Source organism: Eleutherodactylus coqui, chromosome 1 (assembly GCF_035609145.1).
Source record: "Eleutherodactylus coqui strain aEleCoq1 chromosome 1, aEleCoq1.hap1, whole genome shotgun sequence".
NCBI classification, from domain to species: domain Eukaryota; kingdom Metazoa; phylum Chordata; class Amphibia; order Anura; family Eleutherodactylidae; genus Eleutherodactylus; species Eleutherodactylus coqui.
This window is the reverse complement of record NC_089837.1, coordinates 153,613,106-153,635,499: the sequence shown is the minus strand read 5'-3', so window position 1 is coordinate 153,635,499 and position 22,394 is coordinate 153,613,106. Positions and strand designations below refer to the sequence as shown.

The 22,394-nt window shown below is 47.7% G+C and overlaps 1 protein-coding gene across 1 annotated transcript in view; it reads right to left on the bottom strand.

The window, feature by feature from the left end:
• The window catches only part of LOC136630232 (probable cation-transporting ATPase 13A4), a 201,618-nt gene extending 187,124 nt beyond the window's left edge, over positions 1–14,494 (bottom strand). Inside the window, exon 1 of the mRNA XM_066605486.1 lies at positions 14,415–14,494. Coding sequence (XP_066461583.1) covers positions 14,415–14,462 — 48 coding nt within the window. The 5' untranslated portion in view covers positions 14,463–14,494. The remainder of the gene's footprint in view (positions 1–14,414) is intronic.
• Positions 14,495–22,394: the final 7,900 nt, after the last annotated feature.

Below are 22,394 nucleotides of genomic sequence, written 5' to 3'. Positions count from 1 at the left end.
GCTAATTTCTCCTGATATCCATGAAACTTTGGCAACTCCAGTAGCTGGTTCTTTGCGCCAACTTCAGGAGATGGTGGCACAGCACGATGCCCGTCTAGAAAAATGTAGAGCAAGATATTGAATTCATATCATCGGAGTAAAGCTCCACATCTAAGTGTCTAAATAATATCGAGAGACAAAAAAAACCCCTCTGAGAACGTTTGGAGGACCTAGAGAATAGATCCAGGTGAAACAATGTTCGCATCACAGGAGTCCCAGAGGCACATTACAAAAAGACCTTCGCCGGTTGTATGAACTCACAATTCTACACATGCTTCGGATTTCTCATTCTTGCAAAACTGAGCGGGCGCACCGACTGGCGCCGGATGCCCAAACCTCAAGAGATAACACACCTTTGACCACAAAAATACATCCTAGGCCAGTCATTGTAAAATATGTGGACTACACAGATAAATCCCTAATTTTAAGAAACTTCAGAAGACGCAGAACATACTGGAAATTGAGGGACAGAAAAATTCTAATTTTTGCAGACTTTTCCGCAGAAGTTCAGTGTAAAAGAAAGGTGTTCTCTCCGATATGCTCTGCGTTATATAAAAAAGAAAAAAAAAAAAGGCTTGAGTTTGCACTTTTGTATCCAGCAATTCTAAAAGGTATGCCACACAGATAGCACTAGTCCCACATTCCATGACCTGTAGAAGGCAGAGAAAAAGCTCAGATTGAGAACACCTAAAGCCTCACCGAAATTACGGGGAAAGGAACCTGGACGCATGACAACTGATGGAGAAGACTGGTAGGAAGACACACCGTGTCCTTCCACGTTGCCAAAGGAGCAGCGACACAGAACTGTAACTAAATTGGCATCGGCTACTTGAACGGTTTTGGGTCACGTTGTGAGTATGCGGCAAAAAAGGCAATACAACCTTAAATAAGGACTGAGACAGGACACTAGATGAATCACTGATATTCTTATAACTATCAATTTCTGGAGTTATTCTAGGGGTTAGTAGCAGCTTTAATGATGCTAATCTAGATGCAGATTTACGCTGCAGGGTAATCTTCAATATTATTGGAGGGGAAGGAGCGAGTCTATGGGCCGCCAGCAGTTCACTCAAAAGTGGGGTGAAAAAGCTTATTAACGGCTTCTAATGACTACCTCCCCCCCCCCCCCCACACACGCTGAAATATTGCTTTGTTTTTTTTTACTGTAAATGTCAATGAGACTTTCTAATGTTAAAAATCACACCATTGAGATTTGCAGTAAAAAAAAAAAAAAAAAAAAGCTGCGATATCGCAGTGTTAAAAAAACACTAGTGGGTAGAAGCCCTTAAGAGGTCTAGGATTGGCAGTACAAGAACACTGGCATGACGCTGACGGTATGTACGTATTAAGAATAGCCTAGAAGAATTCAGTATTTATAATATTTACGGCCCTAATAGTAGTAATAAACAATTCTTTGTAGTCTCCTGACTGACACGTTGGACCTTAAACTAGTGCTGGGAGGAGAGGGGGGGGGGGGGGGGGGGGACTTTAATTCAGTACTTAGTGCACCAGAAAATTGACGTAGTCATACCATAAGTGGAAATATCTCTAGAAGTAACAATGTTAGCTTCCAAAATTTTATTACTGTACAACATCTTAGAAATATATGGCGAGAGCTTAACCTGGAAGGACGAGAATTTACACACTACTCCAACGCACACGACTCCTGGTCCAGAATAGACTATGTCCTTGTATCACCTAATCTGTTATCTAGAGTTATTAAAACTGACATTGAGGAATTGTTGATCTCGGATCATGCCCCAGTAATACTGACATTGCATGACGAAATTCCTAGAGGTACTGACTCTATATGGCAATTTCCTATGTACCTAGCTGAGGATGAGACTTTGAGCGATGTTGCAGGGTTGGTGGCTTGAGTATATGTCGGATAATGAGGCGCATTCTGACAATCCACAGGTGTGGGACACAGCTAAAGTGGTCCTTAGAGGCAGACTGATTGCTTATGTAATCTCACAAAAAAAATTATATTAAAAAAAAAAAAAGGACACAATACATCCCTTCAGCTCACTATTGCAGGGGGCATATACCTCATTTCAATCCAACCCAACATGCACAGCAAACTGAAATAGGTGGAAACCAAGGAATCTTATGACTTGTGGCTACAATACAGAGAGAAACTATCACTTTCACATAACGAGGCGCGTTTATTCAAATTTGGGAATAAAGCAGGTAGACTCATGGCCAATCCGGCAAGAGGACCTTTAGGGACATCAAATATATCAGGCCTAAAAGACCAATTTGGTAAAATGTAATCACACACAAAAAAGATAAATGATACCTTTTTTGAATTTTATTCTAACCTATATACACAAACTTAGATATCCTCAGCTACCTCAATAGATATCACCCCCGGCATTTCATTGCCTTCTTTGTCTGGTGAATAATGCAACCTTTTGAATGCACCCATTTCATGGACAGAATTAAAGGAAGCTATTTCAAACTTAACAAGGCCCCGAGGTCGGATGGGTGCACAGGCGAGTTATTCAAAATTCTTAAGGATCAAGCTACCCCATTACAGGAAACCTTATTTAATGGGTGCATGCAGAAAAACCCTATTCCACCTGAAATGAACACAGCCCGCATCAAATTGCTCCCTAAGCCTGATGCGATGGCCTATTGACCGATCTCCTTAATACGGATTTGAAATTGATGGTAAAAATTTTGGCGGACCGCCTGGCCAATGTGTTACCACAGTTGATCTCTCCTTCACAATCTGGTTTTGTGAACGGCAGATCGGCTATAACAACTTTACAGAAAGTTTTGACAATTCTTGACGGTATTAAGATTAACATCCGCTCACCCTGTTTCGGCACTTTTGACAATAGATGCAGAAAAGGCATTTGAAAATGTCTCATGGAACTGGTTGGGGGTGGTGATGGATAGGATGGGATTTAAGGGCCCTCTTTTGTTCATACCTATGGAACCTTTATGACTCTCCACAGGAACAAATGCACACTACTGGTTTTCTTTCCCCGAGTTTTCCACTACAAAGGTGCATCAGGCAGGGATGCCCTCTTTCCCCGCTTCTTTTTAATATTGCGATTGAACCATTGGCATGTATGCTGAAAGTGTGGACATAGAGGGGGATCAGAATCCATAATATGACTGTTAAGGCTATGCTGCTTGCAAATGATATTTCGCTGGCACTAGCACACCCACATACAGACCTGCCATGGATTTTTGCCTTGCTGGAAAGGTTAGGGATTTAAAGCTAAAACTGTGAACTACTAAACCTTTCTCCCCAGGGTAATGCGCACAATATAGACATTAGAAAGACCCGTCACCATAATTAAGACATCTATTAAATACCTAGTAATAAACATAGGAAAGGTACCTGAAAGTTTGTATAAGTTGATCTATCACCCAATAGTACAAAAAAATTACAGAAGAACCTCATAAGTGGAATAATCTTCCACTATAATTTCTGGGGCAATGCCATTTGGTCAAAATGATCAGTTTTCCAGAGCTTTTATATCCTCTACAAACTATCCCACTCTTACTTTAAAGACAGGATTTTGGAAGATTATGCACCACATTTTCCACATTCATTTGGTCTCATAAGCATCCACGTATCACTTTAAAAAAAGCTTATGCTTTCCAAAATTATGGGTGGGCCTTATTTCCCAGATTTACGCACATATACGATATAGCTAGTTTTATGCTGGACTGGCTACAGAACTCCAACTGTTTCTCAAATTATGAACTAGAAGCTGAAATGCTGTACCCCAGGAACCCAAACACGCTTTTATACACAGGATTCTCTAATATCCCATCAGGGGTCAAATATTCCACTATGGCAAGGGACACTATTGCCGATTAGAAAATAACCCATAAAGCATACAGACTATCCTTCAAGTTGTCAAAACATATGGATCTGTGGGTACACCTGGAGTTTAGGCAGGGTAAGGATAATAAAATGTTTGAGTTATGGCTTAGCAGAGGTATTATGATGGTTCAACATCTTCGATACCATAAGGAACCTAGATACAGAACTTACGAGGATACGTGATGTGTATGATCTGCCTGCGACCCACTTTTTGCCATATGCACAATTACGGAACTTCTTGCGTAATAGGCTTTTGGATGTCTCTAAAGAAGCGATACGTAACCCAATTGACTTACTCATATGCACGACCCCAAAAAGACACTCGATTTTTGAACTATATTTAGATTTATGGAGTGATGGGCAGCGGCAGATCAAGTTAATGATTTACTTTTTAAGAGGTGGGTGTGGGAGCTCTAGGACCCAGAGATATCTCAAGGGATAATTGAAAGATGGATTTCCATAAGAAAAGCCAGAACGGATGAAAGATTTTCTTTAAAATTATGCACGGGGCGATATATTGCATTGACATCCCACAACAGCACAAAGGCCCTGCAAGATTACAGGCGTGTCCTTGGTGCTCCCAACCAAAGACTAGTTTTCTACATCGTATATGGCATTGCCCAAAAATAAAAACATTTTGGGCGGAAATCCAAATGCTTCTACGTGACCTTGGGGGATTGACTACTCAGTTAACACCACAAGGGTGTGTATTTCATTCTCTCCCCAACTGCACTAAAAATTCTAATATGATAAATACTGTCCTAATAAGTAAAAGGTGTCTGTTGACAAACTGGGTGCAAGCCAACCCCCCGACAATATTGGATATAATACATCAATTGAAATATCTTCTTTGGGTGGAAAGATTGGAGACAGAAAGATGTGCAGAATCTCAGGCCTTAAAGTTTTTAAAGAAATGACAAATTTTTATAGACAGGTTCCCAAACGAGATCATTGAGTGTATGAGTCCGTTTACCGATACAACTTGGTACTATATCCAAGCAGATGCAAATCAGTTGGGGAGATTAAAAACATAAATCAATAATGTGATTTTACAGGAAAGGTTTTACTGTAAGTTTGTAATTAGAGATGAGCAAGCACCAAAATGCTCGGGTGCTCGTTACTCGGGACGAAATTATCACGACGCTCGAGGGTTCGTTTCGAGGAACGAACCCCATTGAAGTCAATGGGCGACCCGAGCATTTTTGTATTTCGCCGATGCTCGCTAAGGTTTTCATGTGTGAAAATCTGGGCAATTCAAGAAAGTGATGGGAACGACACAGCAACGGATAGGGCAGGCGAGGGGCTACATGTTGGGCTGCATCTCAAGTTCACAGGTCCCACTATTAAGCCACAATACCGGCAAGAGTGCCCCCCCCCTCCCAACAACTTTTACTTCTGAAAAGCCCTCATTAGCAATGCACACCTTAGCTAAGCACCACACTACCTCCAACAAAGCACAATCACTGCCTGCATGACACTCCGCTGCCACTTCTCCTGGGTTACATGCTGACCAACCCCCCCGCACGACCCAGTGTCCACACCGCACACAAAAGTGTCCCTGCGCAGCCTTCAGCTGCCCTCATGCCACGCCACCCTCATGTCTATTTATAAGTGCGTCTGCCATGACGAGGAACCGCAGGCACACACTGCAGAGGGTTGGCACTGCTAGGCAGCGACCCTCTTTAAAAGGGGCGGGGCGATAGCCCACAATGCTGTACAGAAGCAATGAGAAATATAATCCTGTGCCACCGCCATCAGGAGCTGCACACGTGGGCATAGCAATGGGGAACCTATGTGCCACACACTATTCATTCTGTCAAGGTGTCTGCATGCCCCAATCAGACCGCGGTTTTTAATTCATAGACACAGGCAGGTACAACTCCCTATTGTGAAGTCCCTGTGGACCGACAGCATGGGTGGCTCCCTGGAACCCACCGGCGGTACATAAAAATATCCCATTGCATTGCCCAACACAGCTGAGGTAGTAATGTTGTGCTTAATGCAGGTGGGCTTCGGCCCACACTGCATGCTTCAGTCAGACTGGGGTTCTTTAGAAGTGGAAACAGATGCATTTATAATTCTCTGTGGACCCACAGCATGGGTGGGTGCCAGGAAGCCACCGGCGGTACATAAAAATATCCCATTGCATTACCCAACACAGCTGAGGTAGTAATGTCGTGCTTAATGCAGGTGGGTTCCGGCCCACACTGCATGCCCCAGTCTGACTGGTAATATATACCTTAACAGTAACCTCGTTGGTGGTAATGTGGTGGTGACTGCGGACCTGGTAGCGCGGTTTTATGTAGTTGGTTTTCGGAATGTGGCCAGGATTAAGTGGGCCGTGGCGGGGGGATGGTGGTGGTGCTCTCTTGTTGTGTCGTTAAAGGTGAAATTCTTGGACTGCCACCAGACGGACCAATGCAAAGGTATTTGCCAAGAATGTTTTCATTGTTGGAGGAGGAGGGGGATGTTTTGGAGGCACTATGTGTCCTTAACAGTAACAGCGTTGGTGGGAAATGGCCTCGCCGCCATCATGTCTTTGTGAAGCCTCTGTTTCCACACCCCAGTGACATACCATTAGCAGCGGTATAGGCAGAGCCCACAATTATTAACATTTCAGCGGTAGCATTAGGGACAGACCCCACTAACATATCACTAGCAGCAGTATAGGGGGAGCACAGTCTTAGTTCCATTTCAGTAATAGTAGCACTCAAGACAGGCCCCAGTAACATTCCCATGGCAGCAGTTTAGGGAGATAACAGTCTCTTTCACATTTCAGTAGCTGCAGTATAGACATTTAAGTAGCTAAAGTGTAGGCCAACCCCACACACCTTTCTGTACCATGAGTGCAGGTGAAGAACATAGAAATTACTATGATTACACTGTAGGTGAGGGCCCAAAAAAATTGGTGTACCAACAGTACTAATGTACCTCAGAAAAATTGGCCATGCCCAACCAAGATGGCAGGTGAAACCCATTAATCGCTTTGGTTAATGTGGCTTAAGTGGTAACTAGGCCTGGAGGCAGCCCAGTTGAACGAAAAATTGGTTCAAGTTAAAGTTTCAACGCTTTTAAGAGCATTGAAACGTATAAAAATTGTTTAGAAAAATTATATGAGTGAGCCTTGTGGCCCTAAGAAAAATTGCACCGTTCGGCGTGATTACGTGAGGTTTCAGGAGGAGGAGCAGGAGGAGGAATATTATACACAGATTGATGAAGCAGAAATGTCCCCATTTTGGATGGTGAGAGAGAACGATGCTTCCATCCGCGGGTGCAGCCTACGTATTGCTTAGGTATCGCTGCTGTCCGCTGGTGGAGAAGAGAAGTCTGTGGAAATCCAGGCTTTGTTCATCTTGATGAGTGTAAGCCTGTCGGCACTGTCGGTTGACAGGTGGGTACGCTTATCCGTGATGATTCCCCCAGCCACACTAAACACACTCTCTGACAAGACGCTAGCCGCAGGACAAGCAAGCACTTCCAGGGCATACAGCGCAAGTTCAGGCCACGTGTCAAGCTTCAACACCCAGTAGTTGTAGGGGGCAGAGGCGTCACCGAGGACGGTGCTGCAATCGGCTACGTACTCCCTCACCATCCTTTTACAGTGCTCCCGCCAACTCAGCCTTGACTGGGGACCGGTGACACAGTCTTGCTGGGGAGCCATAAAGCTGGCAAAGGCCTTGGAGAATGTTCCCCTGCCTGCGCTGTACATGCTGCCTGATCTCTGCGCCTCCCCTGCTACCTGGCCCTCGGAACTGCGCCTTCTGCCACTAGCGCTGTCGGATGGGAAGTTTACCATCAGTTTGTCCACCAGCGCCCTGTGGTATAGCATCATTCTCAAACCCCTTTCCTCTTCGGGAATGAGAGTGCAAAGGCTCTCTTTATACCGTGGATCGAGCAGTGTGTACACCCAGTAATCCGTAGTGGCCAGAATGCGTGTAACGCGAGGGTCACGAGAAAGGCATCCTAACATGAAGTCAGCCATGTGTGCCAGGGTACCTGTACGCAACACATGGCTGTCCTCACTCGGAAGATCACTTTCAGGATCCTCCTCCTCCTCCTCCTCCTCCTCCTCCTCCTCCTCCTCTGGCCATACACGCTGAAAGGATGACAGGCAAGCAGCATCTGTCCCCTCAGCAGTGGGCCAAGCTGTCTCTTCCCCCTCCTCATCAACACGCAGAGATATAGACATGAGGTTGCTCTGACTATCCAGCGACATACTGTCTTCCCCCGCCTCCGTTTCTGATTCCAAAGCGTCTGCCTTTATGCTTTGCAGGGAACTTCTCAAGAGGCATAGCAGAGGAATGGTGACGCTAATGATTGCAGCATCCCCGCTCACCATCTGGGTAGACTCCTCAAATTTTCCAAGGACCTGGCAGATGGCTGCCAACCAGGCCCACTCTTCTGTAAATAATTGAGGAGGCTGACTCCCACTGCGCCGCGCAAGTTGGAGTTGGTATTCCACTATAGCTCTACGCTGCTCATAGAGTCTGGCCAACATGTGGAGTGTAGAGTTCCACTGTGTGGGCACGTCGCACAGCAGTCGGTGCACTGGCAGATTAAACCGATGTTGCAGGGTCCGCAGGGTGGCAGCGTGCGTGTGGGATTTGCGGAAATGTGCGCAGAGCTGGCGCACCTTTCCGAGCAGGTATGACAAGTGGGGGTAGCTTTTCAGAAAGCGCTGAACCACCAAATTAAACACATGGGCCAGGCATGGCACGTGCGTGAGGCTGCCGAGCTGCAGAGCCGCCACCAGGTTACGGCCGTTGTCACACATGACCATGCCTGGTTGGAGGCTCAGCGGCGCAAGCCAGCGGTCGGTCTGCTCTGTCAGACCCTGCAGCAGTTCGTGGGCCGTGTGCCTCTTATCTCCTAAGCTGAGTAGTTTCAGCACGGCCTGCTGACGCTTGCCCACCGCTGTGCTGCCACGCCGCGTGACACCGACTGCTGGCGACGTGCTGCTGCTGCTCACACATCTTGATTGCGAGACAGAGGTTGCGTAGGAGGAGGAGGAGGGTGGTTTAGTGGAGGAAGCATACACCCCCGCAGATACTACCACCGAGCTGAGGCACGCAATTCGGGGGGTGGGTAGGACGTGAGCGGTCCCAGGCTCTGACTCTGTCCCAGCCTCCACTAAATTCACCCAATGTGCCTTTAGGGAGATATAGTGGCCCTGCCCACCTGTGCTTGTCGACGTGTCTGTTGTTAAGTGGACTTTGGCAGTAACCGCGTTGGTGAGGGCGCGTACAATGTTGCGGGAGACGTGGTCGTGCAGGCCTGGGACAGCACATCGGGAAAAGTAGTGGCGACTGGGAACCGAGTAGCGCGGGGCCGCCGCCATCATGCTTTTGAAAGCCTCCGTTTCCACAAGCCTATGCGGCAGCTTCTCTAGGCTGATCAATTTTGCAATGTGCACGTTTAACGCTTGAGCGTGCGGGTGCGTGGCGTCGTACTTACGCTTGCGCTCAAACTGTGGCGCTAGCGACGTCTGGACGCTACGCTGAGAGACATTGCTGGATGGGGCCGAGGACAGCGGAGGTGAGGGTGTGGGTGCAGGCCAGGAGACGGTAGTGCCTGTGTCCTCAGAGGGGGGTTGGATCTCAGTGGCAGGTTGGGGCACAGGGGGAGAGGCAGTGGTGCAAACCGGAGGCGGTGAACGGGCATCGTTCCACCTTGTGGGGTGCTTGGCCATCATATGCCTGCGCATGCTGTTGGTGGTGCCTCCCCAGCTGATCTTGGCGCGACAAAGGTTGCACACCACTGTTCGTCGGTCGTCAGGCGTCTCTGTGAAAAACTGCCACACCGTAGAGCACCTTGACCTCTGCAGGGTGGTATGGCGCGAGGGGGCGCTTTGGGAACCAGTTGGTGGATTATTCGGTCTGGCCCTGCCTCTACCCCTGGCCACCACACTGGCTCAGCCTGTGCCCACACCCTGACTTGGGCCTCTGCGTCCTCGCCCGCGTCCACGTCCTATAGGCCTACCCCTACCCCTCAGCATGGTGTATTACCAGTGATCCCAGGCAGGAAATAAATTAGCGCAAGCCTGCTGTTAAACGTAGCTGGCTGCGTATGATTTCTTTACGTTCTCCACCCACCACACACGTACCCAGAACGCTGAGGACTGTCAGAGGCAGGCCAAATAGAATGTTTCCCTTTTTTTGGTAAAGAAAAGGCCCACTGCGTATATTCAATCAATAATATATGTCTTCTGGCCCTGCAAATGTGTCACAGAACTGCAGGGTTGCAGAGTTATTAACTACAGCAGAGCGGTGATTTTTCCCAGGCAGGAAAGAAATTGGCGCAAGCGTGCTGTTAAACGTAGCTGGCTGCGTATGATTTCTGTTTACGTTCTGCACCCACCACACACGTACCCAGAACGCTGAGGACTGTCAGAGGCAGGCCAAATAGAATGTTTCCCTTTTTTGGTAAAGAAAAGGCCCACTGACTATATTCAATCAATAATATATGTCTTCTGGCCCTGCAAATGTGTCACAGAACTGCAGGGTTGCAGAGTTATTAACTACAGCAGAGCGGTGATTTTTCCCAGGCAGGAAAGAAATTGGCGCAAGCCTGCTGTTAAACGTAGCTGGCTGCGTATGATTTCTGTTTACGTTCTGCACCCACCACACACGTACCCAGAACGCTGAGGACTGTCAGAGGCAGGCCAAATAGAATGTTTCCCTTTTTTGGTTAAAGAAAAAGCCCACTGACTATATTCAATCAATAATATATGTCTTCTGGCCCTGCCTACACAATTCTGTCCCTGTAGTATTACTGCAGGGCGCAATGCTCTGCACAGCCGATTTAAAAAAAATAAAAAAAAATGCAACACTGCTAACAGCAGCCTGCACAGTTCTGCACACGGTTAAATGTGGCCCTAAGAAGGACCGTTGGGGTTCTTGAAGCCTACACTCACTCCTAACACTCTCCCTGCCTAACCACCACTTCTGTCCCTGTAGTATTACTGCAGGGCACAATGCTCTGCACAGCCGATTTTGAAAAAAAAAAATGGACAACACTGCTAACAGCAGCCTCCACACGGATAGATGTGGCCCTAAGAAGGACCGTTGGGGTTCTTGAAGCCTACACTAACTCCTAACGCTCTCCCTACAGCAGCTCCGGCACCAGCAGCACTGTCCCTCAGCTATCTCACAAGGCATCTGTGGCGAGCCGCGGGAGGGGCCGACTTTTATACTCGGGTGACATCTGATCTCCCCAGCCACTCACAGCAGGGGGGTGGTATAGGGCTTGAACGTCACAGGGGGAAGTTGTAATGCCTTCCCTGTCTTTCAATTGGCCAGAAAAGCGCGCTAACGTCTCAGAGAAGAAACTGAAAGTAACCCGAACATCGCGTGGTACTCGTTAAGAGTAACGAGCATCCCGAACACGCTAATATTCGCCCGAGCATCAAGCTCGGACGAGTACGTTCGCTCATCTCTATTTGTAATCTAAATCAATATAGTCCTAAATCCATTAAGGAAGAACCAAGGAAGATATTTGATGAAACGCCAGTAATTTCCACCTTTATCTATTTAGTTGAGTTCATTCAGCTGCATTTTTTAGGTTTAAATGTTGATTTGTTGATCGATTACAATTTTGAGTGTACGCGCGTGTGTGTGTGTGTGTGTATATATATGCATACCCGATAACTGACATATGGTACAAAATATTGTCTGCATAATATTTACTTCTATTTCTTTACCCTAGGGTGGACACCCACTACCGTTTTTTCTTGTGCTGCTAGAGAAAACACTCGCCTCGCAGTTCAAAAAAAGATGCTGCGATATCCCCATTTAAGGCCTCATGTCCACGGGGAAAATCAGGCCCGCTACGGATTCTCCATGTAGAATCTGCAGCGGGTCCCTCCTGCCCCGCGGACATGAGCGCTTAAAATAGGAATAAATCAGAACTTACCTCTCACACGCTCCGGATACTTCCTTCGCTGCGGCGTCATCTTCTCTCGTCGCGGCTGGATCTTCTTTCTTAGGCTCGGCGGATGTGCATGATGACGTCGGTGACGTGCCCCGCACATGCGCCGGGCCGAAGCAAAATGATCCGGCCGCGACTGAGAGAAGATGGCGCCGCGGCGAAGAGAAGAACCGGAGCGTGTGAGTAAAATCTGATTTTTGTGTCCCGCGGATCCGGACGGCTTCCATAGGCTTCAATAGAAGCCCGCGGGAGCCGTCCCCGCGGGAGACCCGCATGAAAATGGAGCATGGTCCAGATTTTTTCATGCTCCATTTTTTTTAAAATCACTTTTATTGACGATCCGCGGGTATTTATCTACCCGCGGGTGGTCAATGCATCCCTATGGGATGCGGATCCGCGGGCGGAAGAAGAGTTAAAATCCGCTGCGGATTTTAATTCTTATTTTGCCCGTGGACATGAGCCCTTAAGCTTAAGGAGTATATCACAGACTTCTGCCACAGCGGTGACAGGAATTTCCTTCATCCCCATGAGGACCGCAGGGATGAAGGAATCCTCTGCCACAGCTGTAGAAGAAGTCCAGGATGCAATCCCATTGCTTTCAACAGGGGTTGGTGCTGCTGCTGTCGCCGCCAGCCCCTTTGGAGGCAGTGGATTTTAGGCAACCCCGCAGCATGATTTTAGGGGAAGGGCTTGAAATATAAGACCTTTCCTGAAAATCATCCCTAGGTGGTGAATAAAACAAACAAAAAAATTTCTTTACTCACTTCTCTGCCGATTAGACGTGTCCTCCGGTTGGCTGCCCTGCACTGCGGTCCAGCACTTCAGCAGGTGGGGATTTAAAAATTCCCACCTCCTCAAAGGGCTTTGCTGATTGGCTGAGTGCCCAGCAAATTACAGGCAGCACTTAACTATTCATCATGGGGATGAAGGAAACTGCTGTCACAGCTGTGGCAGAAGTCTGCGATATACTCCCTATGTTTTCAATGGGGCTAGTGCTGCTGCCTCTGGCCCGATTGAAAACACTGAGCGTTAGCGCAGTTCTCTTCTCTGTGATGCAAAGCTCTACTGAAACATCACAAATGAGTATGAAATCATTGGCTTCATAATCATAGCTGTCGAATCGCGTGCGCGCGGGGGAGGGGGGGGGGGTGCGCCCTCAGAATATTAACAATATGCACAGTAATTTTAACATGCATAGGAGTATTGGTAGTAAAGATAACAGATGAGCAACTGTTCTCCCTTGTGTAAGAATGTAAGTTAATTGTACTGTACATCAATATGTGATATTTTATGTTATAGAAAAAAGACAATAAAAAAAGATTTATTTTTTTTAACAAAGAGTGCTGCAGAAGTCTTTATAAAACAAACATGAAAAAGACAATCATTTGATGTAGTAGCAGAAATGGACTACAAAGGACCATTCCCGCTAATGAACTCATGAAACACGTTGTATTGTTTTACTCAACATCCCAGGCAGTATCATTATTGATCATCTAGCTTTATTGTATTTTCTTAGACAGCAATAACTTTCCAACTGGAAATCTGTTATAGCCCATCTGTACTAAATAACAAGTTGTACATTCTGATAAGATAGTTGGCCGGGCACTGAACACCACTGAACAGGCATAACGATCACCAACAGTCACAGCAGCTGCGACAAAGTCTATAACTCTGGGTGGCTGAGCCACCTAGATCACCTAGGAGATTGTTGTTGCTAATCTCCAGAAATGCTACAAAATAAGAAAACACACCATTCGCTATCAATCTGGATTCCCTCGGTCTCTACTTACCACCTGGCAACTGGTCATGTGCTATTCTAATACGTATCTGCTGTGACCAAATGCCGACCTTGAAGTACAGATGTATATAGACCACTATATTTCAAAATTTTAAATTGAGAAATCGGCAATAAGGTTTCAGGGATCTGAGTTCTCCCATGTGTCCATATTAATTAATGATGATCATTGGAGAAAGAACAAGAGCCATCAACTGTGCAAAGTCAGCACTGTGGTCTTTGTACCGAACCAACCCAGTTAACAAAACAGAATAAAAGTATAATTTCTATAGATGAGCGAGTATACTCGCTAAAGGCAATTGCTCGAGCGAGCATTGCCTTTAGCGAGTATCTCCCCCGCTCGAGACTGAAGGTTCGGGTGCCGGCAGCGGGCACGGAGCTGTGGGGGAGAGTGGGGCGGAACGGAGGGGAGATCTCTCTCTCCCTCTCTCCCCCCGCTCCCTCCTGCTGACAGCCGCTACTCACCGCTTCCCAGCAAATAATGTTAATAAAATAAAGCATAACAAAAATGCAGTGGTTAAAAATTTTGATAACAGGCACAATAAATATTTCTTGACACCATAGAAACTCCAGTCAGTTAGTATCATAAAACATAATCCATTAGGATCAGTATAAATGTAACCAATAGTCAGAGATGATGATTAGTGTTTGCATCCCCGATCACACTGATTTCAATATCAATACCCATTGCACACAACCTATACAGTGTATTCTCACAGCAACTGAATCTGTCCATTAGCTGAAGCCCAGGCAACAGTGAACTGGACTTGAGTTGTTATTGCTTATGCTAGCCCCATCAGCACTCACCATTTCATTCTCCTCTCCTTGATTAAGCACAGCATGATTCTCTGCCATTCCTTCATGTACCAGTGGCACAGTGCAGAGTTCAGCAGGGGAATGTGGCAAGACTTATCTCTACTGATCTACAAATTATTCACTGCAATACTTTATTTCCTGAAAGTCCAGCCTCCTCATTTGCCTAAGGAATCCTATTGGATCTTGTTACATTGGAGATTTTTTAAATGTTTTATTTAATGCAAATCAAGAATTACCCACAAATGATCTATTAGAGACTATAAGTTTTATTTACTGCACATAAAACTGGAAACTCATTAACCCCTTAGTGACCAATCATGTTTACACCTTAATGACCAGGCCAAATTTGGAAATCTGACATGTGTCACTTTAACCTTCTGTTTACTTTATTCTGAAATCACATTTGAAAAATGTTAGATTTTTTAACCATTTAGGAGACGTACAAATTTAACATTGATTGTTAAAATTTTGAGGAACATTTTGTTTTCTTGCACCAAGCCAAGATTGCAAAGGCTCTTGGGTGTCAGGATGATAGATACCCCCACAAATAAACCTATTTAAAAAAACTACACTCCTTAGTGTATTTACTGAGGGATGGGTCATGAGTAGGGATGAGCAAGCACACTCGTCCGAGCTTGATGCTCGTTCAAGTATCAGGGTGCTCGAGATGCTCGTTACTCGAGACGAACACTACGCGGTACTCGAGTCAATTGCATTTCCCTTCCTTGCATGTTTAGCACCATTTTCTAGCCAATAAACATTTGGGGAAGGCGTTACCACTTACTGCAGTGAAATGCCAGCACTCTCTCCCCCACAGTAGTGAGTGGCTGGCGAAATCAGGTGACCCCCCGAGTACTTAAACTGGTCCCGCCCGCGGCTCGCCTCAGACGCATGCCGGCAGTGGTTAGGGAAAGTGCTGAGGCTTATACAGGGAAAGTGTTAGGGTAGGATCCTGTGTACAAGAACCCCGATGGTCCTTTCTTAGGGTTACTCCTCATCGTGTGCATTACTGTTGTGGCTGGCTGGGAACAGAAGTGCACCTTTTTTTTTTTAAACATATACTGTTTTTAAACACCCATACTGTTCTGTTAGTGCAGTGCCATAGGCAGAGTTTCGGGAAAGAGCTGCTGATATAGGCAAAGTGTTAGAGTAGGATCCTGTCTTCAAGAACCCCAACGGTCCTTCTTAGGGCTACTCCTCATCCTGTTCATTACAGTTGTGGCTGGCTAGGAGCAGTAGTGCACCAATTTAGTTTTTTTTTAAACCTATATCCCTCTGCAGAGCATTACAGCTATAGCAGCTCACACTCATCGCTAAATAGTACGCAAATATTTCCTGGGCTACTGCAGAACAGCATTTCACAGATACTATACTATGTGTTGGGTGAAGTAGCCGCAGTTATCAGCACTATCCACTGGCTGTATAGCTTTTTGCCCCTGGGCAGAGCTTCGCACAATATGCTTTCCTTGGGTGTGGTGAAGTTTCCCCTGCTATTAGCACTGTTCACTGGCTGCATAGCTTTCTGCCCCTGGGCAGATCGTTGCACAATACCCTTTCCTTGGTTGCGGTGAAGTTGCCGCAGTTACCAGCACTATCCACTGCCTTTCTATTTTTCTCCCACTCCACACAGCCTCTCTATTATATACAAGTCTCTGTGAGCGGTAAATGACCCCTAGTATCAGCGCTAGACAGCGGTTTAATTTTTTCCTGCCACAGCATAGAGCCTCCGGTATCTAAAAGTCTCTGTGTGTGGTAAATTAGCCACAGTTCTCAGTTCTGTATGGTGGGGTAATTTATTTTGGCCCTGCTCTATCCTTACACTGACATGATGAGAAGTAGAGGTAAGGGTCGAGGACGTGGATGTGGCTGCAGGCGTCCAAGTGAGGATGTGGGCACGGGCGCAGGCCGAGGTCCTGGGCGGGGTGCATCACAGCCGTCTGCTGAGGGATTAGAAGAGCGTCAAGTTCCTACACTCCTCAGCTTCCTATCACAATTTGCGGGTCCGCGTGGTAGACCTTTATTACAAGAAGAGCAGTGCAAGCAGGTCCTGTCGTGGATGGCAGATAATGTGTCCAGCAATGTATCAAACTCCCAGTCTTTCACTCAGTCCACTACTCCCGGCCTAGGGACTGCACCTCTGAATCCTCTGGCTGCTCCTCCTTCCTCCCAGCCTCGTCCCTCCAGGAAAATAACAGATTCTGAGCAGGAAGACTCCCAGGAACTGTTCTCAGGTCCCTGCCCAGAGTGGGAAAAAACTGTTCTCTCACCTGAGGAGTTTGTTGTGACCGATACCCAATCTTTGGAAAGTTCCCGGAGTCCAGGTGATGAGGCTGGGGACTTCTGGCAACTGTCTCAAGAGCTTTTTGTGGAGGAGGATGATGAGACACAGTTGTCCGTCAGTGAGGTAGTAGCAAGGGCAGTAAGTCTGAGGGAGGAGCGCACAGAGGATTCTGAGGAAGAACTGCTGGACAATGAGGTGACTGATCCAACCTGGCTTGCTAAGCCTACAGAAGAAAGGGCTTCGGAGGGGGAGGCAAGTGCAGTAGCAGGACAGGTAGGAAGAGGCAGTTGGGTGGCCAGGAGCAGAGGCAGGGCCAGAGCAAAGAATCCCCCAACTGTTTCCCACAGCAACCCCCTTGCGGCAAGCCTCCGTGCAGAGGGCTAGATGTTTTTCAGTGAGAGCCCGGACGACCGACGAACAGCGGTTTGCAACCTGTGCCACACCAAGATCAGCCAGGGAGCCACCACTACCAGCCTCACCACCACCAGCATGCGCAGGCATATGATGGCCAAGCACCTTGCTAGGTGCTACACCTTGCCACAACCTGCCACACAGATCCAATCCCCCTCCCAGGATGCAGGCACGAGTGTCTCCCGGCCTGCATCCACACCCTCACCTCAACGGTCCTCCCCAGCCTCTAGCAATGTCTCCCAGCACAGCGGTCAGCTGTTGCTAACACAAGTGTTGGCGCAAAAGCACAAATACGCTGCCACCCACCTGCATGCACAAGCTTTAAACGTGCACATTGCCAAATTAATCAGCCTGGAGATGCTGCCGTACAGGCTTGTGGAAACGGAGGCTTTCAAAAACATGATGGCGGTGGCGGTCCCACACTACTCGGCCCCCAGTCGCCACTATATTTCCCGGTGTGGCGTCCCAGCCCTACACCAGCACGTCTCCTGCAACATTACCCGTTCCCTCAACAATGCAGTTACTGGGAAGGTCCACCTAATGACAAACACGTGGACAAATACTGGCAGGCAGGGACACTATATCTCCCTGACGGCACATTGGTTGAACGTGGTGGGACCGAGTCAGAGCCTGGGACCGCTCACGTGCTACCCACACCAAGAATAGCGGGTCGTACCTTAGTGCTAGTATCTGTGGCGTATTATGCCACTTCCTCCAATCCCCCCCCCCCCCTCCTCCGCCACCTCCATCTCTCAATTACGAAGTGTGAGCGCGTCGCCAGCAGTTGGTAGCACGTGGTGCAGCAGCACAGTGGCGGGCAAGCGTCAGCAAGCCGTGTTGAAACTAATCAGCTTAGGTGACAAGAGGCACACGGCCCCCGTGCTGTTACAGGGTCTGATGGGACAAACCGCCCCCTGGCTTTCACCGCTGAGCCGCAAACTAGGCAGAAACCAGGTGACGGCTCTGCAGCTTGGCATCCTCACACACGTGCCATGCCTGGTGCACGTCTTTAATCTGGTGGTTCAGCGGTTTCTGAAAAACTACCCCCACTGGTCTGACCTGCTCGGCAAGGTGCGCCGTGTGTGCGCACATTTCTGCAAGTCCACCATGGATGCTGCCACCCTCAGGACACTACAACGTCGGTTTCAGCTGCTGTGCGACATTCCCACGCACTGGAATTCTACGCTGCACATGTTGGCCAGGCTGTATGAGCAGCGTAGAACAATTGTGGAATACCAGCTCCAACATAGGCGGCAGAGTGGTAGTCAGCCTCCGCAGTTCTTTACAGAGGATTGGGCATGGATGCCTGACACCTGCCAGGTCCTTGGAAACTTTGAGGAGTCTACCGAAATGGTGAGGGGCGATGCGGCCATAATTAGCGTTATCATCCTGCTGCTTTGCCTGCTGAGAAGTTTGCTGCTTAGCATAAAGGCAGATGCTTTGCGGTGAGAAGATGAGACAGGGGATGAGAGTATGTTGCTTGATAGCCAGACCACCCTCACATCTATATCTCAGAGGGTTTTGGAGGAGAAGGGGGAGGGCAAGGAGGAGGAGGGGGTAGAGACTGCTGGCCACACTGCAGAGGGTACCCATGCTGCTTGCCTGTCATCTATTCAGCGTTTATGTGCTGAAAAGGAGGAGGAGGGGCATCCTCCTAGTGAGGACAGTGATGTGTTGCATACTGGGACTCTGGCACACATGGCAGACTTCATGTTAGGCTGCCTTTCCTGTGACCCATGCGTTAGACGCATTCTTGCCAACACAGATTACTGGGTGCACACCCTTCTTGACCCACAGTATGAGGAGAACCTTTCCACTCTCATTCCCAAAGAGGAAAGGGGTACGAGAGTGATGTAATATCACAGGGCCCTGGTGGAAAAAGTGATGCCAAAGTTCCCATCTAACAGCGGTAGAAGACGCAGTTCAGAGGGCCAAGTAGCAGGGGAGGCACGGGGATCAGGCATCATGTCCAGCGCAGGCAGGGGAACACTCTCCAAGGCTTTTTCCAGTTTTATGGCTCCCCAGCAAGACCGTCGCCACTCCCCAGTCAAGACTGAGTGAGAGGTGCTGGCCTGCCCTGCCGCTAGCATCTTATCAGAGAGAGTGTTTAGTACTGCTGGGGGATTGTGTGTGTGTATTTGTGTGTGTGTGTGCAAGAGATCATCATGGATAAGCATACCCGCCTGTCAACTGACAGCGCCAACAAGCTTACCCTCATGAAGATGAACAAAGGCTGGATTTCCCCAAACATCTCTTTTCCACAGGTGGAAAGCAGTGGATCCTAAAGAATCTTTTCGCTGCAACAGGGGAGAATTAGCTTTGTGTATTATTTCTCCTTCTCCCCCTCCTAAAACAGCATGTCATCATGCTGAACTGCCAATTTCTATGTGGCCCAAAATGCTCTGTTTATAAAATTTTTAAAAGTTTTATCCATTTTTCAAGTTTTAAAAGTTAAACTTAAAACCAATTTTTGCGGAGGGCTGCCTCCAGGCTCTGTTACAAATTAACCAATAACGAGCTGCATCTTCAAAAAATGTTTGTGGGTTTCACCTGCCCTCGGCATACAGTAATTTTTCTCGGGTACACTTGTACTCCTATTACACCAATTTTCTTCCAGACTTTGCCCAGACTCTTGCTACAGAAAGGTTACTGGGGTCCGCCCAGACAGTTTTTACTGAATGGTTTGAGGGGTTCACTTATACTCTTGCTACAGATATGTTACAGGGGTCTGTCTATGCTGTGGGTGCATAAAGACTTCCCATTGCGTTGTTTTACCTGTCTGGCACAAATACACTGACTGACTAGGGTATAAATGTGGGCCGAGGCCCTTAGCAGGGTGAAACTCTGCCATGTTTAGGCACTCTGATTTCCTCATGTGTAATACCATGTTTGAGTTCCTTGCGCTCGTTTATGCTGTGGGTGCACAAAGACTTCCCATTGCGTTGTTTTACCTGTCTGGCACAAATACACTGACTGACTAGGGTATAAATGTGGGCCGAGGCCCTTAGCAGGGTGAAACTCTGCCATGTTTAGGCACTCTGATTTCCTCATGTGTAATACCATGTTTGAGTTCCTTGCGCTCGTTTATGCTGTGGGTACACAAAGACTTCCCATTGCAGTGTTTTACCTGTCTGGCACAAATAAACTGACTGACTAGGGTAGAAATGTTGGCCGAGGTCCTTGGTGGGGTGAAACTCTGCCATGTTTAGGCACTCTGATTTCTTCCTGTGTAATACAATCTTTGTACACCGACAGCATAGCCGAGCCCAAGGAACTCAAAGACTTCCCCTTGTGGTGTTGAGCTATCTGACACCTACACAGAATGAATTGTGTGGGGACACATGGATTTCCCATTGCTATGTAACTCGCGGCACCTTGGGTCACACAAGATGTAGGCTGGGAACAAGCCTGACTCAGGGCCCGCTCATGTGCTTTCCGCACAGAGTATTGCTGCATTGTGGAGATGTGTAGAAGTGCTGGCACCCAAGTCCCCTTTATGCCTACGTTTGCGGCTCCGGACAATTTTGTGACGGAGGTGGCACGAGATTGGAATGATGATCGTACGTCAATATATCATCAATTCTCAACAGCATTGTAGGCTATTGCCCACACTTTCAAAGAGTGTCGCTGCCTAGCCCTGCCCACCCTCTGCAGTGTGTGCCTCCGGTTCCTCCTCATCCATTATGCACTTAGAAATAGAAATGAGGGTGGTGTGGCTATGAGGCGAGCATGTGGCATGAGGCCAGCTGAACGCTGTGCAGGGAAAATTTTGGGTGCGCTGTGGACGCAGGGTCGTGTGTGTGTGTGTGTGTGTGGGTGGGTGGGGGGGGGGGGTTGGACAGCAATGCCAGCATGTAACCCAAGAGAAGAGGCAGTAGTGTCATCCGCAGGCAGTGATTTTCCTTGGTTGCAGGTAGTGTGATGCTTAGCTAAGATGTGCCAGTGTGTGTGCCTTGCTAATGAAGGTCTGTCCCAAGTAAATAGTTAGAGGGGGTGACGCCAGACTCTTGCCCCCAATTTGGCTTAATAGTGGAAACTGGGAGCCTCAGATGCAGCCATGCATGCCGCCCCTGCTCTTCTCTATCCATTTCTGTGGCGGTTCCATGACTTTCGGATGTTATCTGGTGTTTGACAAGCCATCACCTATGCAGAGCATCGGTCCCATACAAAAATGCGCGAGTCCCCCATTGACTTCAATGGGGTTCGTTACTCAAAACGAGCTCTCGAGGATTACGAAAAGTTCATCTCCAGCAACGAGCACACGAGCATTTTGGTGCTCGTTAATCTCTAGTCATGAGTATTTTAATCCCACAGTTTCTTTTCAGGAGTTAATGCAATTTAGAGGAGTAATTTGTAGAGTGGGGGGGGGGGCTGTCACTATTATTACTCCAGGGTGTGTGTGTGTCACCACTACTACTTAGGGCAGTGTGAGGGGGAGCTGTCACTATTACTGCTGGGGCAATTATTGGGGTCATGGGTCATTATTACTGTTGGGACAATTATTGGGGGTCATTATTACTGCTGGGACAATTATTGGGTGCTTACTATTACTGCTGGAGCTACCATCGTGGGCACACTGATGCTGCTTGGAGCTACCATCATGGGGGGCACTATTACTGCTGTAGCTACACTTCTGGGGGCGCTGATGCCACTGGGGCCACAGTCGTGGTGGCGCTATTACTGCTGTAGCTACACTTCTGGGGGTGCTGATGCCGCTGGGGCCACAGTCGTGGGGGCGCTGAGGCAACAGTCGCGGGGGCGCTGATGCCACTGAGGCCACAGTCGTGGGGGCGCTGATGCCTCTGCTGTGAATAATAGCAGGAGATCACCACACCCAGCCAGCTCAATCATTCAACACCTGTGGAGCTGTGCTGCTAGTAACCTTAGTACTACAGACCCCAGCAGCACAATGTAACAATAACCCTGTATAAATGAATGTGGGGAAAATAAAAGAACTCACAGAAAAAGAGGCCAGATACAATAAATATATATATATATACACACACACTACAGGAAATGTTCAATCGCCATTTAACCTGATAGCATGCAGTAAGCCAGATTACAATAAAGTGGAGCAAAAATGTTCAGGTGCCCGCTGATTGATTAGCCATTTAGGGAGGGGGGCTGTCACAGCAAATAGTGCTAATAAAATAAAGCATAGCCACAATGCAATGGTTAATAATTTTGATAACAGGCACAATAAATATTTCTTGACACCATAGAAACTCCAGTCAGTTAGTATTATAAAACATAATCCATTAGGATCAGTATAAAATGTA